This window comes from Ursus arctos, unplaced genomic scaffold (genome assembly GCF_023065955.2).
Source record: "Ursus arctos isolate Adak ecotype North America unplaced genomic scaffold, UrsArc2.0 scaffold_2, whole genome shotgun sequence".
In the NCBI taxonomy this organism is placed as follows: domain Eukaryota; kingdom Metazoa; phylum Chordata; class Mammalia; order Carnivora; family Ursidae; genus Ursus; species Ursus arctos.
In genome coordinates this window covers 81,845,984-81,862,602 of record NW_026622874.1, presented here as the reverse complement: position 1 = coordinate 81,862,602, position 16,619 = coordinate 81,845,984, and the positions used below count along the sequence as shown (strand labels likewise).

The 16,619-nt window shown below is 37.4% G+C and overlaps 1 protein-coding gene across 1 annotated transcript in view; it reads right to left on the bottom strand.

Moving 5' to 3' along the window:
* LOC113267546 (phospholipid-transporting ATPase ABCA3-like) overlaps positions 1-16,619 on the bottom strand; it is a 207,597-nt gene that overhangs the window by 29,562 nt on the left and 161,416 nt on the right. The window contains exons 19-23 of the mRNA XM_057314991.1: positions 16,053-16,353; positions 14,041-14,293; positions 13,624-13,828; positions 9,933-10,155; positions 3,552-3,704 (exon numbers count right to left, since the gene is read on the bottom strand). Of these exons, the coding sequence (XP_057170974.1) occupies positions 3,552-3,704; positions 9,933-10,155; positions 13,624-13,828; positions 14,041-14,293; positions 16,053-16,353 (1,135 nt within the window). The remainder of the gene's footprint in view (positions 1-3,551; positions 3,705-9,932; positions 10,156-13,623; positions 13,829-14,040; positions 14,294-16,052; positions 16,354-16,619) is intronic.

Genomic DNA, 16,619 nt, shown 5'->3' with positions numbered 1-16,619 from the left:
CAAAAAGGGATCAAAGGTATCCAAATTGGCAAAGAAGAAGTCAAACTGTCTCTCTTCGCAGATGACATGATACTTTATATGGAAAACCCAAAAGAATCTACTCCCAAACTACTAGACGTTATAGAGCAATTCAGTGATGTGGGGGGATACAAAATCAATGCTTAGAAATCAGTTGCATTTCTATACACAAACAATGAGACTGAAGAAAGAGAAATTAGGGAATCCATCCCATTTACGATAGCACCAAAAACCATACGTTACCTTGGAATTAACTTAACCAGAGACGTAAAGGACCTATATTCTAGAAACTATAAGTCACTCTTGAAAGACATTGAAGAAGACACAAAAGATGGAAAAATATTCCATGCTCATGGATTGGAACAATTAACATAGTTAAAATGTCCATGCTACCCAGAGCAATCTACACTTTCAATGCTATCCTGATCAAAATACCAATGACATTTTTCAAAGAACTGGAACAAACAATCCTTAAATTTGTGTGGAACCAGAAAAGGCCCCGAATCACCAAGGAATTGTTGAAAAGGAAAAACAAAGCTGGGGGCATCACAATGCCGGATTTCGAGCTGTACTACAAAGCTGTGAGCAGAAAGACAGCATGGTACTGGCACAAAAACAGGCACATAGACCAATGGAATAGAATAGAGAACCCAGAAATGGACCCTCGGCTCTTTGGGCAACTAATCTTTGACCAAGCAGGAAAAAACATCCAGTGGAAAAAAGACAGTCTCTTCAATAAATGGTGCTGGGAAAGTTGGACAGCTACATGCAAAAGAATGAAACTTGACCACTCTCTCACACCACACAGAAAGATAAACTCTAAATGGATGAAAGACCTCAATGTGAGACAGGAATCCATCAAAACCCTAGAGGAGACCACAGGTAGCAACCTCTACGACATCGGCCACAGCAACCTTTTTCATGACACATCTCCAAAGGCAAGAGAAACAAAAGATAAAATGAACTTGTGGGGCTTCATCAAGATAAAAAGCTTCTGCATGGCCAAGGAAACAGTCAAAAAAACTAAGAGGCAGCCCACGGAATGGGAGAAGATATTTGCAAATGATAGTACAGATAAAAGACTGGTATCCATGATCTACAAAGAACTTCTCAAACTCAATACACGAGAAACAAATAAACAAATCATAAAATGGGCAGAAGATACGAACAGATACTTTTCCAACGATGACATACAAATGGCTAACAGACACACGAAAAAATGTTCAAAATCCTTAGCCATCAGGGAAATTCAAATCAAAACCACACTAAGATACCACCTTACGCCAGTTAGAATGGCAAAAATTGACAAGGCAAGAAACAACAATTGCTGGAGAGGATGTGGAGAAAGGGGATCCCTCCTACATTGTTGGTGGGAATGCGAGTTGGTACAGCCACTCTGGAAAACAGTGTGGAGGTCCCTTAAAAAGTTAAAAATTGAGGGGCGCCTGGGTGGCACAGTGGTTGCGCGTCTGCCTTCGGCTCAGAGCGTGATCCCGGCGTTGTGAGATCGATCCCCACATCAGGCTCCTCCGCTGTGAGCCTGCTTCTTCCTCTCCCACTCCCCCTGCTTGTGTTCCCTCTCTCGCTGGCTGTCTCTATCTCTGTCAAATAAATAAATAAAATCTTTAAAAAAAAAAAAGTTAAAAATTGAGCTACCCTATGACCTAGCCATTGTACTACTGGGTATTTACCCCAAAGATAGAGCCGTAGTGAAGAGAAGGGCCATATGCACCCCAATGTTCATAGCAGCATTGTCCACAATAGCTAAATCGTGGAAGGAGCCGAGATGCCCTTCAATAGATGACTGGATTAAGACGTTGTGGTCCATATATACAATGGAATATTACTCAGCTATCAAAAAGAACGATTTCTCAACATTTGCTGCAACATGGACGGCACTGGAGGAGATTAAGCTAAGTGAAATAAGTCAAGCAGAGAAAGACAATTATCATATGATTTCTCTCATCTATGGGACATAAGAACTAGGAAGACTGGTAGGAGAAGAAAGGGATAAAGAAAGGGGGGTAATCAGAAGGGGGAATGAAGCATGAGAGACTATGGACTCTGAGAAACAAACTGAGGGCTTCAGAGGGGAGGGGGTGGGGGAAAGGGCTAGGCTGGTGATGGGTAGTAAGGAGGGCATGTATTGCATGGTGCACTGGGTGTTATACGCAACTAATGAATCATCGAACTTTACATCAAAAAATCAGGGATGTATGGTGACTAACATAATAAAAAATATTAAAAAATAATAAAAATTAAAAATTAAAAAAAAATTTTTTTAATAAAACAATGTCAACATTTCCCCTTCATTCCTGAAGGATATAGAATTTTCTATCTATATAGAATTTCCTACGTGTATAGAAATTTGAGTTGGCAGCTTTTTTATTTCAGCACTTGAAAATTATGTTGTGCTACTTGCTCTGGTCTTCACGGTTTCTGATGAGAAATCTATAAATTAGAGGAATTGTTTCTCTAATTTTTTCTGTATCTACCCTCAAGATGTTTTTCTTTTTTTTTTCATAATAATATTTTTATTATGTTATTCACCATACAGTACATCTCTGGTTTTTGGTGTAAGTTCGATGATCCATTAGTTGCATTATTCTTAACTTTAGCTTTCAAGGTTTGATGGTGATGTATCTTGGCATGACTTCTTTGGTTTTAACGTATTTGGAGTTTATTCAGTTTCTTGAATCTGTAGGTTTATATCTTTTTTATGTTTATTTTTTATTATGTCCCTTTAAATTGAGATATAATTAACATATAAACATTATATTAGTTTTGAGTATATAACATAATGATTCGATATTTGTACTTTTTTTCTTGTGATGAGAACTTTTAGGATACACTCTTTTAGCAACTTGCAAATATACAATACAGTATTAACTATAGTCACCATGCTGTATGTTACATCTCCATCACTTATTTATTATATAACTGGTAGTTTGTACCCTTTGATCCCCTTCATCCATTTCACCCATCCCCAATTCCCTGTCTCTGGCAACCACCAATATGTTCTCTAGGAGTTCAGTTTTTCTGTTTAGATTCCACATATAAGTGAGGTCATATGGTATTTTTATTTCTCTGTCTTATTTTACTTAGCATAATGCCCTCAAAGTCTATCCATGCTGTCGCAAATGGCAAGATTTCCTTCTTTTTATGACTAATATTCCATTGTGTATATGTGTGTGTATTTATATATATGTATACATGTGTATATATGTATGTATATATGCATATGTGCACAAGTATATATCACATTTTCTTTATCCATTCATCCATGGAGATTCTATCCCCTGAGAAAATGCATTATGCATAAAATTTTGAATCTTAGCTCTAACTTGTACAAGTTGTATGACAGAGCAAGTTATTCAATTTTGTATAACCTTTAGATTCCTCAAAGTGGGTATAACAACACATAACTTGATGGTTGTTGTGAAGGCTCAAAATAATATAGGTTGAGCTATTTACATTCAATAAGTAATAGGCCAGTGGTATCTGATGAGCCTTAGGGAGTCCCAGATACTCACTTGCTTTACTACAATTTATGAAGGCAGGAACGTTTGCTGAGGAACACAGTATCTTTGTCTCTTGGTTATCATAATATTTGGTGATGCTCATCCCAAGGTTATGTATGGGTAACACCATCAGTAAATTAAGTAGAAGGCTTTCAGAATCAGGTCCTTTGTGATTAAAAAGATAACATTAGCATACTTTACACAAAGTGAATTGCCCCAGGAAAACAAAACCTCCCCAATCAAATTAAACAGAAAAAATTAAAAGCCATATTATTATCCTCACAAAACTCTCATTTTTTCCCACTAAGTATATCTTTTGTAGCATAGTTTATGTTGATAATTACAGCACTGGAAAATCCTCGGCAAAGTTGATACCCATATAACCTGCCTTCAAGTGTCACCTGATGTGAACACGAAATGCATACTGATAATTTCTCATTTTTCTTATCTTACATGATGAATAAAGAAACAAAGTTGTGGAAGGAAATTTAACACATGACAACAGTGGGAAAGAGATAAATATTTTATCAGTTGAAAGGAGACACATCTTCAGAGAACCAAGCTTAAAGCTCACTGAGGTTCCCTTAAATATTAAATTAATATGTATAATAGTTGAATATTTATGAAGGAATATGAAACATGATTACAGGTTAAGGTTACAAATGGTCATTGAAGGACTTCAAGACTGAGCTCAGATTATTGGTAATAAAGATAAAATTGTACGTCTGAGCAAAAAACATATTTGTAAGACACCTTGACAAAAGAGAGGGGTAGCCAACTAAGGATAACAGGGAATGAGTGAAGTTCCTAAGACATAAATTTTCTAAGTGGTAAAGTCATACCAAGCCTGCCCCAAAGAGGGTAACAATTGGTGTATATGCAAATAATCTAGTATCCAGAAAGAATTCTGGACGTTCATTGGCCACCTGAGTAGATGCCAAAAATACTCAAAGGAGCTAATGTTATATTTAGCCTTTCTCCATAGAATACATAAGTATCTTCTTTTCTTTTTTAAAGATTTTTATTTATTTATATTTATTTGAGAGAGAGAGAGAGAGAGAGAGAAAGAGAGGAAGCAGGGAGAGCAGCAGAGGGAGAAGTAGGCTCTTCACTAAGCAGGGAGCCCGACTTGGGGCTCCATCCCACAGGACCTGAGCTAAAGGCAGACACTTATCCAACTGAGCCACCCGAAGTGCCCCCATAAATATCTTCTTACCCCTGAGGAGTAGAGGAAGATCTTCCTACACAAAGAAAAGTAATATGCTAATATAACTGGTTTTGACTCAGTTTTGTTACATAACAAAAATAAAATTCAATTTATGCAATTAATAAATTTTTTAATTAAAAAAAAGTAATATGATTCCTTAGCTGACAAACTGTTGAAGGATACCATATGAATGGGGTGTGGAGGGGTATAAAAACTGAGAAAATATGTGTTGTAAATGCATGAGTAAAAATACTTATCTTCCAGTGCAACATATGTACAGACCAATATGAGTAGAATACCGATCAACTAAACTAGATACAATCATAAACAGTGTGGCCATCTCCTGCGTAATGACTGAATACTGACCCTCTCTGTAGGATCTAGAGAAAAGCAGAATTACTATCTGCTGTTTTGGTTTGCCTCTCTATATATTCTCCATATCTCTGATAACAGTTTTCTGATTTTCACATCATCTCTGAATAATGAGTTCAGTTTCTTCTTTTCTAATCTCACATCCTTTATTTCATCTGTTATTACATTGACCATGACCTTAGGTGTAAGGTTGATATTAAAGGGAATGTTTAAAATGATTCAGCTCATGTTGATCATGATGATATCATAAATGCCCTTTATTAAGGTACAGAAGTTTCTTCCTAGTTATTAAAAAATGCTATAATGGGGCACCTGGGTGGCTCAGTTAGTTAAGCATCTACCTTTGGCTCAGGTCATTATCCCAGGGTCCTGAGATCAAGCCCTGCATGTTGGGCTCCCCGCTCAGTGGGGAGTCTGCCTCTCCCTCTCCCCCTCCCCCTGGCTTCTGCTCTCACTCACTCTCTCTCAAATAAATAAATAAAATCTTTTTTAAAATGCTATAATGAATCATTGTTGGATGTTTTTGAATGATTTTTGCAAATACCAAGGTTTCCCCCCATTAATGTATTAAATGTGGTGAATTACATTAATAGACTTTCTGAGTCTATTATTACTCCAATAAATCTACCCTGCATTACAGGAAAAATACAGTTTGGCCATAATGAATAACCTTTTCTATACTTTGCTGTATTTAGTTTGCAATATTCTCTTCAGAATTTTTGCATCTTGGGGCACCTGGGTGGTTCAGTCGGTTAAGCGTCTGACTCTTGGTTTCAGCTCAGGTCATGATCTCATGGTGGTGGGATCAAGCCCCACATTGAGCTCCATGCTCAGCAGGGAGTCTGCATGAGACTCTCTCCCTCTGCCCCTCCCCCCACTCCCTCTCTCTTAAATAAATCTTTTTTTTAAAAGATTTTATTTATTTATTTATTTATTTGACACAGAGACAGTCAGTGAGAGAGACAGCCAGTGAGAGAAAGACAAGCAGGGGGACTGGAAGACGAAGAAGTAGGCTCCCAGCGGAGGAGCCTGATGTGGAGCTCGATCCCAGAACGCCAGGATCACGCCCTGAGCTGAAGGCAGAGGCTTAACGACTGAGCCACCCAGGCGCCCCTTAAATAAATCTTTTAGAATGAGAGGCTGTTTTTTGCCCCCTAATCTCTAGGATTTGTATTAGATTAGAATTCTATTTTATTGCATGTTTCATAACTTACTAATACAGCAGTATGGGCCTATGTTTTCTTTGTAGAAAGATTTTTAGCCAATGATTTAATTTCTTGAATGGCTTATAGGACCATTTACATTTTGAAAATTCTTCTTGAGAACATGTTGGGAAGTCCTTTTCTTTCTTTCTTTTTTATGGTCATGCAGCAAGTTTTTTTTTAAATTTTTTATGATGTTATGTTAGTCACCATACAGTACATCATTAGTTTTTGATGTAGTGTTCCACGATTCATTGTTTGCATAAGACACCCAGTGCTCCATGCAATATGTGCCCTCCTTAATACCCACCACTGGGCTAGCCCATACCCCTACCGCCCTCCCCTCTGAAACCCTCAGTTTGTTTCCCAGAGTCCATAGTTTCTCATGGTTTATTCCCCCTCTGTTTACCACCCCCCTTCATTTTCTTTCTTTTTATTATTATTATGTTATGTTAGTCACCATACAGTACATCATTAGTTTTTGATGTACTGTTCCATGATTCATTTTTTGCATGTAACACCCAGTGCTCCATGCAATAAATACCCTCCTTAATACCCAACACCAGACTAACCCATTCCCCCACTCCTCCCCTGTGAAACCCTCAGTTTGTTTCCCATAGTCCATACTATCTCATGGTTCGTCTCCCCCTCTGATTCTCCCCCCTTCAGTTTTCTCTTCCTTCTCCTAATGTCCTCCATGCTATTCCTTATGTTCCACATATAAGTGAAACTATATAATTGTCTTTCTATGCTTGACTTATTTCACTTAGCATAATCCCCTGCAGTTCCGTCCATGTCAATGGAAATGGTGGGTATTCATCCTTTCTGATGGCTGAGTAATATTCCATTGTATATATGGACCACATCTTTACCCATTTGTCTGTGGAAGGGCATCCTGGCTCCTTCCACAGTTTGGCTATTGTGGACATTACTGCTATGAGCACTGGGATGCATGTGCCCCTTCTTTTCACTACGTCTGTATCTTTGGGTAAATATCCAGTAGTGCAATTGCTGGGTCATAGGGTAGCTCTATTTTTTGCATCTTGAGGAACCTCCATACTGTTTTCCAGAGTGGCTGTACCAGCTTGCATTCCCACCAATAATGTAAGAGGGTTCCCCTTTCTCCACATCTTCTCCAACATTTGTTGTTTCCTGTTTTGTCAATTTTTGCCATTCTAACTGGTGTGAGGTGGTATCTCAATGTGGTTTTTATTTGAATTTCCCTGATGGCTAATGATATTGAACATTTTTTCATGTCTCTGTTAGCCATTTCTATGTCTTCTTTGGAGAAGTCTCTGTTCATGTCTTCTGCCCATTTTTGACTAGAGTGTTTTTTGGGTGTCAAGTTTGAGAAGTTCTTTACAGATCTTTGATATCAGTGTCATTTGTAATATATATAGTGTCATTTGCAAATATCTTCTTTATAGTGTCATTTGCAAATATCTTCTCCCATTCTGTGGGCTGCTTCTTAGTTTTGCTGACTGTTTACTTTACTGTGCAGAAGCTTTTCATCTTGATGAAGTCCCAGAAGTTCATTTTTGCTTTTGTTTCCCTTGCCTTTAGAGATGTGTCATGAAAGAAATTGCTGTGGCTGATGTCAAAGAGGTTACTGCCTATGTTCTCCTCTAGGATTTTGACGATTCCTATCTCACATTGAGGTTTTTCATCCACTTTGAGTTTATCTTTGTGTATGGTGTAAGAGAATGGCCCAGTTTCATTCTTCTGTATAGGTTTCACCTTACACCAGTTAGAATGGCAAAAATTAACAAGGCAGGAAACAGCAAATGTTGGAGAGGATGTGGAGAAAGTAGAACCCTCTTACACTGTTGGTGGGAATGCAAGCTGGTACAGCCACTTTGGAAAACAGTATGGAGGTTCCTCAAGATGTGAAAAATAGAGCTACCCTATGACCCAGCAATTGCACTACTGGGTATTTACCCCAAAGATACAGATGTAGTGAAAAGAAGGAGCACATGCGCTCCAATGTTCATAGCAGCAATGTCCATAATAGCCAAACTGTGGAAGGAACTGAGATGTCCTTCAAGAGATGAATGGATAAAGAAGATGTGGTTCATATATACGATGGAATATTACTCAGCCATCAGAAAGGATGAATACCCACCATTTGCATCAACATGGGTGGAACTGGAGGGGATTATGCTAAGTGAAATAAGTCAAGCTGAGAAAGACCATTATCATATGGTTTCACTCATTTGTGGAACAAAAGGAATAGCATGGAGGACCATAGGGGAAAACTGAAGGGGGGTAGAATCAGAGAGGCAGACAAACTATGAAAGACTATGAATTCTGGGAAACAAACTGAGAGTTTCAGAGAAGGGGGATGGAGAGATGGGGTAGCAGGTGATGGGTATTAAGGAGAGCACGCATTGTGGTGAGCACTGGGTTTCATATGCAACTAATGAATCATTAAACACTACATCAAAAACTAATGATGTACTATATGGTGGCTAACTGAACATAATAAAAATAAAATAAAAGACCTCCAAGAGGGATGCAGGCTTGCAGTCAGCTTGATTTTAGCCCAATGAGCCTTGTGATAGACTTCTGATCTACAGAGCTGTAGGATGATACATTTGTATAATTTATTAAGTTAGTAGCAATTTGCTACTGCAGCAATAGAAAAGTAACACAGATTCTAATTGACAGCAATGTGACAAACTCAGTAAACAAGCACCAGAGTATAAATCTTTCTACATGTTTCTTAGTCTAATATTTAGAGATCAATTCTTCCTCATGTGGCTTAATATTGCTCATTGAAGAGGTGTGCAATGAGTTAAAATAGGTTTCCAACTAAATAAGGGAATTCTTTTGTTGGGAGGGCAAGGTTTAAGGTCAGTAAGTGGGTTAGAAGCCTATCCTCAGTCTCTGCAAGACCCTGTATGGCTGAATTACTTAAAATAATGTTTACTAAGGAGGGCATGTATTGCATGGTGCACTGGGTGTTATAAGCAAGTAATGAATCATGGAACTTTACATCAAAAACCAGGGATGTACTGTATGGTGACTAACATAATATAATAAAAAAATATTATAAGAAAAAGAATTAGAAGGCTCAGTACAGTACAATAAAAGATTTTGAGAGAAAGAGGACACATTCCCGTAACTTCTACTACAGTATATTGTTTTAACTGTTCTGTTATTAGTTATTATTAACCTCTTACTCTTCCTAATTTGTCTATTAAACATTTTTAAAGAAAAAAAATAAAACTCAATAAAAAAAATAATGTTTACGGGGTCATTTAATAAAGGAGTAGCAGTATCTGTGTTCTAAGAAATTTTTCTTTGCCATCATTGCCAGTCCAATAAATCTCTCCATAATCTCAAAGTCAAAGATGGAAAATGAAAGAATAAATATTGTACAGAGCCTGGGCTAATGGCCTGAAGGACTGGGCTAGTGAAAATGTAAGTGTCTTAGTTTGTTTTGCATTGTACCCAACATAATGCCAAAATATTTGTGACACTTAATAAAAGGTTATTAGCTTACAGGTAGTGTAAGTTTTCCCAGAAACCCAGAACCAAATAACTTTGTAACATTCTTATCTTCAAGACCATGTTTCTTTGTTTATGGGGGACATGGTGTGATGTCCTTACCTGATGTTGTGGTTATTATTACATCCATTGCTACGCTGAAAACTCCTACACAGTAGTTTAACATAACGAGCTTGATGTAGGCACTGGTGTGACTAGAAAAAAGAAAACTTATCAGGTACGTGAAGGGAATGACAGACCAGCCAAACAGCATGAAGATGACCAGTGTGTCCAGAAACCGGTAATTCTTGGTCAGTGCATCCAATCCAGATGATAGGAACACCACCTGAGACAGAGAGTACACAAGTCAAAAAGTGGAGAAAACTATGCAAGGCCTAAGAATTCAGTCTAATAACTTAGAAAAGGGGGAAAAAATCTTCCTTTGTTAGAACACATACGTATTTATTCATCAAATAATTTTGTCTGTGAGCGTGGCTCTGAGGTTCTTCCACTTCTCCCTCAAGTGAGCACATCCCCTCTATTTGCCTTTCTACTTGTTTTCATCTACTTGAAACCGTTTCATTTTGTTCTTGCACAAGATCAAAGTATATTCTTTCTTCTCCTTCTTCCAACCCCAAATAAGCCAATTCTCAATATTTCCAGAAATGAGATCACCTAGTAGAAAAACTTTCTTTTCTTTTTTTTTTTTTTTTAAGATTTACTTTCTGGCAGCTGTAGACTGTAATGCTAAGGCCCTACCTTTCATGTCTCTCCACTTTTAAGATTCTGTCTGTTGACTCTACTCTGTTTTCCTACTCCTCCTTTCCTCATGTCAGCCACTCAGTTGAGAAGCACACAGGGCAACTCAAAGTTAGAGGGGATCTAAGTAAGGGAACAGAGAACCTGTAGAGTTGTTATAGAAAATAAATTTCCAGAAATCGACATCTTACAAGTTGTTAAGACTGTGGTTTCTCCAAGTATTCCAAAATTATTAATTTTGAGCTATTAAATGATTATGTAGCAAGATCCTTGAGAAGTGGATGGTAGGGTTAAGCTGAGAATAGGTACTAGTGACTGAAAGCAGGTTCTCAGTGGTAGTAGAAAAAGCAACAAAAAATAAACATAATATAGATGAAAATATTTGGGTATTACGGGCATGGCTACTTTGCTTCTGTCATCATAGACTTTCAGTCTCAAGATAAACGCAGTGCATGTAAATACTTACTTTGATAGAATTTGGGGTGACCTAGGTATTTTTGTGTTGAAAGAGTTATAATGTTTAGGGATTTCAATGATAAAATATACATTTTGGGTAGGAAGATTCAACATTGTAAAAATGTAGATATTCCCCAAATCAGTCTATAAACAAAAATGTCAATAAGATATTTAGTTGAATATTTTAAATTTTATTTTGAAATGTAACACATTCAAAAATGCACAAAATATACATGAAAAGATCACTGAATTATTACAAAAAGAGCACTGCTGTGAAATTACCAAAGATACCAATGCCACTCAAGGTACAACATCTCCCTCCTCTGTGAAGATAAACACTATCCTGACCTTTATGATAATTACTTTCCCTCTTTTCTTTGAAGTTTTAACAAAAACATCCTTAAATACTACTTGTATTTTTCAACTATACATGGAATTATATAGTATGTACTTCTTCTTACCTGGCTTCTTTTGCTAACATTGTATTTGTGAAATTCATCCCCACCATTCCTAGTGTGGTAGTTCATTTTCAGTGCTCTTTAGTATTCCTGCATATTACTGTATCACTTTTACTTATCTGTTATATTTGATAAATATTTGAGTTGTTTGCCATGTTTATTGTTTATTATTATGAATAACATTCTTGAGAACCTTCTTGTACGTGTCTCTTGCTGTACATATATATGCATTAGAGAGATGTGTACATATATATATATATATTCACAAACCTTCAAAGTTTTAGAAGAAAATACCAATTGTTTACCAAAGTAACTGGACCAATTTATGTTCCCATCAATAGTAATTGCAGCTTCCCCTGCATTAAATTCTTATCCATAAAGCACGCTTTTGAGCTCCCGCTCTTGCTCTCTCTCATCCTCTCCCTCCCTCCTCTCTCTTTCCTCCATGTGTGGACACAGTGAGAAGAGAGTCATCTGCAAACCAGGAAGAGAGCCCTCATTGGAAAACCAAATCAAATGGCCCCTTGATCTTGGACTTCCTAGCCTTTGGAACTGTGAAAAAATACATTTCTGCTATGTAATCCACCATATCTATTTTGTTATAGCAGTCAGAGCTGACTAAGCCAACTGGCTTTTGCATTTTCTTTATTGGAGAACTTTACATTACTTGAGTTACTGTCCCGCATTCTTTCATTTCAACCTGGAGGAACCCCTTAGCATTTCTCGTGGGGTAGGTTTAGTGGTAATTAACTTCCTCGGCTTATTTAAGACAGTCGTTTTAAAGTCTTTGTCTAGCAGCTCCACTGTTTGTACTTCTTCAGGGATGGTTGCTGTCATTTAATTTTCTTCCTTTGAATAGACCATGCTTTCCTGTTTATTTGTAGGCCTTATGATGTTGTTGTAGAAACTTGGGTATTTAAAATATCAGCCACCTCTTCCAATCCCTGCAGACTGATTCTGTGTCAGGGCAGTTCATCACTAATTAGTGGGGCTTGTTCTGAGACTAGGGATCACTCCTAACCCATCAAGATTAAAGTCTTCTCATGTTTTTGTGAACATGTGTACTATCTTGGCCTACATATTGCTTTCTGGATTCCCTCCCCTACATATAGAGCTGCTTTGAAATGTCCTAATTTCCCAGGGCTTTACAGTAGGCTCTCCCTGAAGCCTTAATAACGTCTCAACTCGTAATTTCTTCCTCCAGGCATCTTCAGGTCTGTGGTACCCCTGCAGGTTCACAACCATATCTCACTGGCCCTTCCCATAGGATAGAAGGATGGCTCTGGAGATGCCAGATGTAGAAAAGATAAAGAAAGTGACAAGTATTAAACAGACCACAAACATTCTCCTGACTTTGCTTTCAATAATAAGAGTTTCAATGATTCTTCATTATCTATTCAATATTCAAATGGTCAAATGCTTGCACACATGCACAAAATTTGAATGGTCCGTGGCACAAAATCAAACATTTTGACCAGTCAGCTCAAGAACTCTATTAATAATCCACACAAACCTCACACCTTTTAATTTAGTATCACTGAGAAAATACAGTCCACCAGGAAATACAAATTAAAACCACAATGGGATACCACCTCACATGGGTCAGAATACCATTGAAGAACAGATAACCCTTGTGCACTGTTGGTGGGAATGCAAACTGGGCAGCCACTGTGGAAGACAGTATGGAGGTTCCTCAAAACATTGAAAATAGAAATGCCATATGATCCAGTGATTCCACTACTATTCCTGCTCTTGAGGGATTCAGATGACTAGAGGTAGGAGAAAAGTATAAACATCTTTGTCTTTGTTTAATATGGGACTGGTGTTATAGTATGACAGGTCGTATCCTTCCATATTTGTGGAAGCCTTGGGGCAAATACATATTAGAGAGCATGCATGTCCAGAAGGTAGCTTAAGAGACACATTCTTGTTTCTTCAAACAAGAACATTTTGTTTTAAAAGAAGAACATAAAGGAAAAGATTTCCACTGAGGCATATTCCACAATGTATTCCTTGACATAATGAGCCAAATTATTTCTTTCTTTCTTGAGAGATTTAGATTTAGGTTAGCATTAGCCGACTAGAATTTTCTGGGATATACCAGAAAATAAGCCCCACAAAAGATTTTGTCTAACACTCACCATTAGTAAGCAGCAGGCGATGAAGAAGATGATGAAGTCCCATAGCAGAGCAGAGAGCCAGAAATTAATGGGAGAGACCCCACTCACAAACTGGATGTGCTTTGCCTTAGTGATTCTCTCAGTCACGGTCAGAAGACAAAAGCCACTGACAAAAATACTCACACCAAAAAACAAATTCAAGGCTACCTGCATTCCTGTCATTGTTCTACAAAGGAATGAATAAAGAGGACACATTGGTAAGATAACAAAGTGGAAAATATTAGTTTCTAAAAATAAGTTTTTATTATAAATTATATTTATATTATTTATTTTATTATATTAACTTTTAAAATTAACTTTTTATTAAGAATGTGTTCAGATAGGGAAGAAGGACTATATTTAAATACCAAGCTCAATCCCATAAAAAAGCATACATACCTGCTCTCAAGTTTTTTAGAAACAATATTTTGAGGCTGAGGTTTGTTGGAGACTGTAATTGAAGCATCAGGGCCAGAAAGTGCCATAAAAATAATATTGTCTAATACTTCCAGGGATAATGGTGGTGAGTGGTAAGCCTTGTTGTTGAACCAAAGGGTAACTACCCTTTGGTTTCTATCAGCATGAAAGGAAAATGCAATAATGCATGAGTAAATGCATTCTTGACTTTTCGCCAAGTGTTCTGTTAAGTCACCTGGAATGAGAAAACAATACATGACCACAGGCTCAGCATGCAATATAGATCACTTAGTATGCATTTTTGGAGAGGGAGACCCCAAAAATTTCACTCGCCCAATATTTTTTCTATTTCCAGTGTCTCAGAACAGCTCTGACACATCTCGACCATTCAACTCAAGAACTCTATTCTATTAATAATCCACACAAACCTCACAACTTTTAGCTTAATTTCATTGAGAAAATATAGTCCCCCAGGAAATACAAATCAAAACCACAATGTGACACTACCTCGCATGGGTCAGAATAGCTGTTGATGAGGATGTGGAGAACAGATAACACTTGTACAGTGTTGGTGGGAATGCAAACTGGTTCAGCCACTGTGGAAAACAGTATGGAGGTTCCCCAAAACATTGAAAAGAAAAATACCATATGATTCAGTGATTCCATTACTGGGTACTGACCCAAAGAAAACGAAAACACTAATTTGAAAAGATATATACACCCCTATGTTTACTGCAGAATTATTTACAATAGTGAAATGATGGAAGCAACCCAAGTGTCCGGTGATAGATGAACAGATAAAGAATGGATATATATATATATGTTAGATACACATACACATATTACTCAGCCATGAAAAAAGAATGCAATCTTGCCACTTAAACCAACATTACTATTGATATATCTGTGAGGTACAGACTTTTTATTTTTGTATAAACAACATAATATAGAAAAGGGACCATATTATGAATCAGGGAGTATTCATTTCTCCCTCTTCTGTCCCCTCTCCTAAACTATGTGATCGTTGACTACTGTCCATCTAATGCTCCTATTATGGAGGAGGAAAAGGAATATGTGATTTAATGACAACTTTTATGCCACCCAGCCTATAATGTGTACGTTGTAAAATCAGGATAATGATAGAAGTAATAATCAACATTTCCCAGTGCATTTTCATCTCCCACAATGGAACCTAAAAGATAAAAGAAACAACCGGCCAAACTGCTCAGGCTCTATGCTAACCTAAACCAATACTGTCAACGAGGCAGCAGCTGAAGGAAATGCAAAGGAAACACCTGGAAGGAAATGATCAGCCTTGAAAGAGGACAAACTTGCTCCTTACAGATGGGATTTAGTGTAGTGAGTGAGTTAGTATTGTAGACTCCCACCAGGCAGTCCTAAAATCTAGTCCCTACTCTAATACATACTAGATGCATTATTTGGGGCAGCTTAGTTAACATCTCCAAGCCTCAAGCAAGTATGATTGTTATAGAAATCAAGACAATTGAAATATTTAGAAAAGTTCTTGCCAAAAGTAGTGTTCAGTACATGTAATCAATTATTATTACCACCTTCCAAATAAGTAAGTTCCGAGTAGCCTGCCCATAAAGTCTTCAACCTAACCTGTCTTAAAATATGGCTAATCTAGAGACTTGTGCGAAGACTTCCGGGATTTAGCACCACATTGTGAGCCTGGTTTTATGTGAGATTTTGTGCTAAATTTTACAAAACAAAATATTTTAGTACTTCAATTCATTCCCTAGAAGGCGTAGCAAATAGCTGGCAGACAAAGTGCCTCGATTAATAATTAACTTTTGTGGCCAGTCTCCTTGAAGGATGATTCTTGTCTCTGACTTGGCTGCCTTTATGAGATTGGTGAATACCAAGAAAGAAAAGAGCAATAGCTAAATATTCCAGTTAGGACCTCTCTTTGGAATTGATACAAGCAGGTTTTCATCTATTAGCTGTCTGTTTTCTTTTTGAAAGAGCCTTACCTTTCACTTCCTGAAGTTTTTGTTTCTTAGCCTTTAGCATGATCTCAAGAATTTTTGTTAAATTCTGAGAGAAATTAGAACGGTCATCATCTGAGAAAGGCACAATGGTTTGACCATATTGTTCCAAGTCCATTTCCCTGGAAGTTTCAACTCTAGTTCTTGAAATTTGCATTCCTCTCATGAGAAAATAAACAATGCCCAGAAGCCCCAGTATCTGCATCAACATCATATTCCAGTTGCGCCAAGAGAACATAGCCCTCTTTAAGAACATGGCATAGAACTGCTGGCAGTTAAGAGACCACTGACAAGAGGAGAGAAAGATGGCATTACAATGGCTCAAACCTTAATGAAATTCAACGACATTCATTTTCTGAGTCTTATGGTAGAAGATGATGTACACATTCTATAAATATATCCTTGAATAGAACACAGCCACGGTTAGCACAGAGGTAACAAGTAAAACTTCCTTTCTGGGTAATATGTTGAGGCTTGGCTTCTAATAAAATTATACTGGAAAACTCAGAAGGATTATTTTTATCACTAACATATTCATAGCATCTCTGGGCA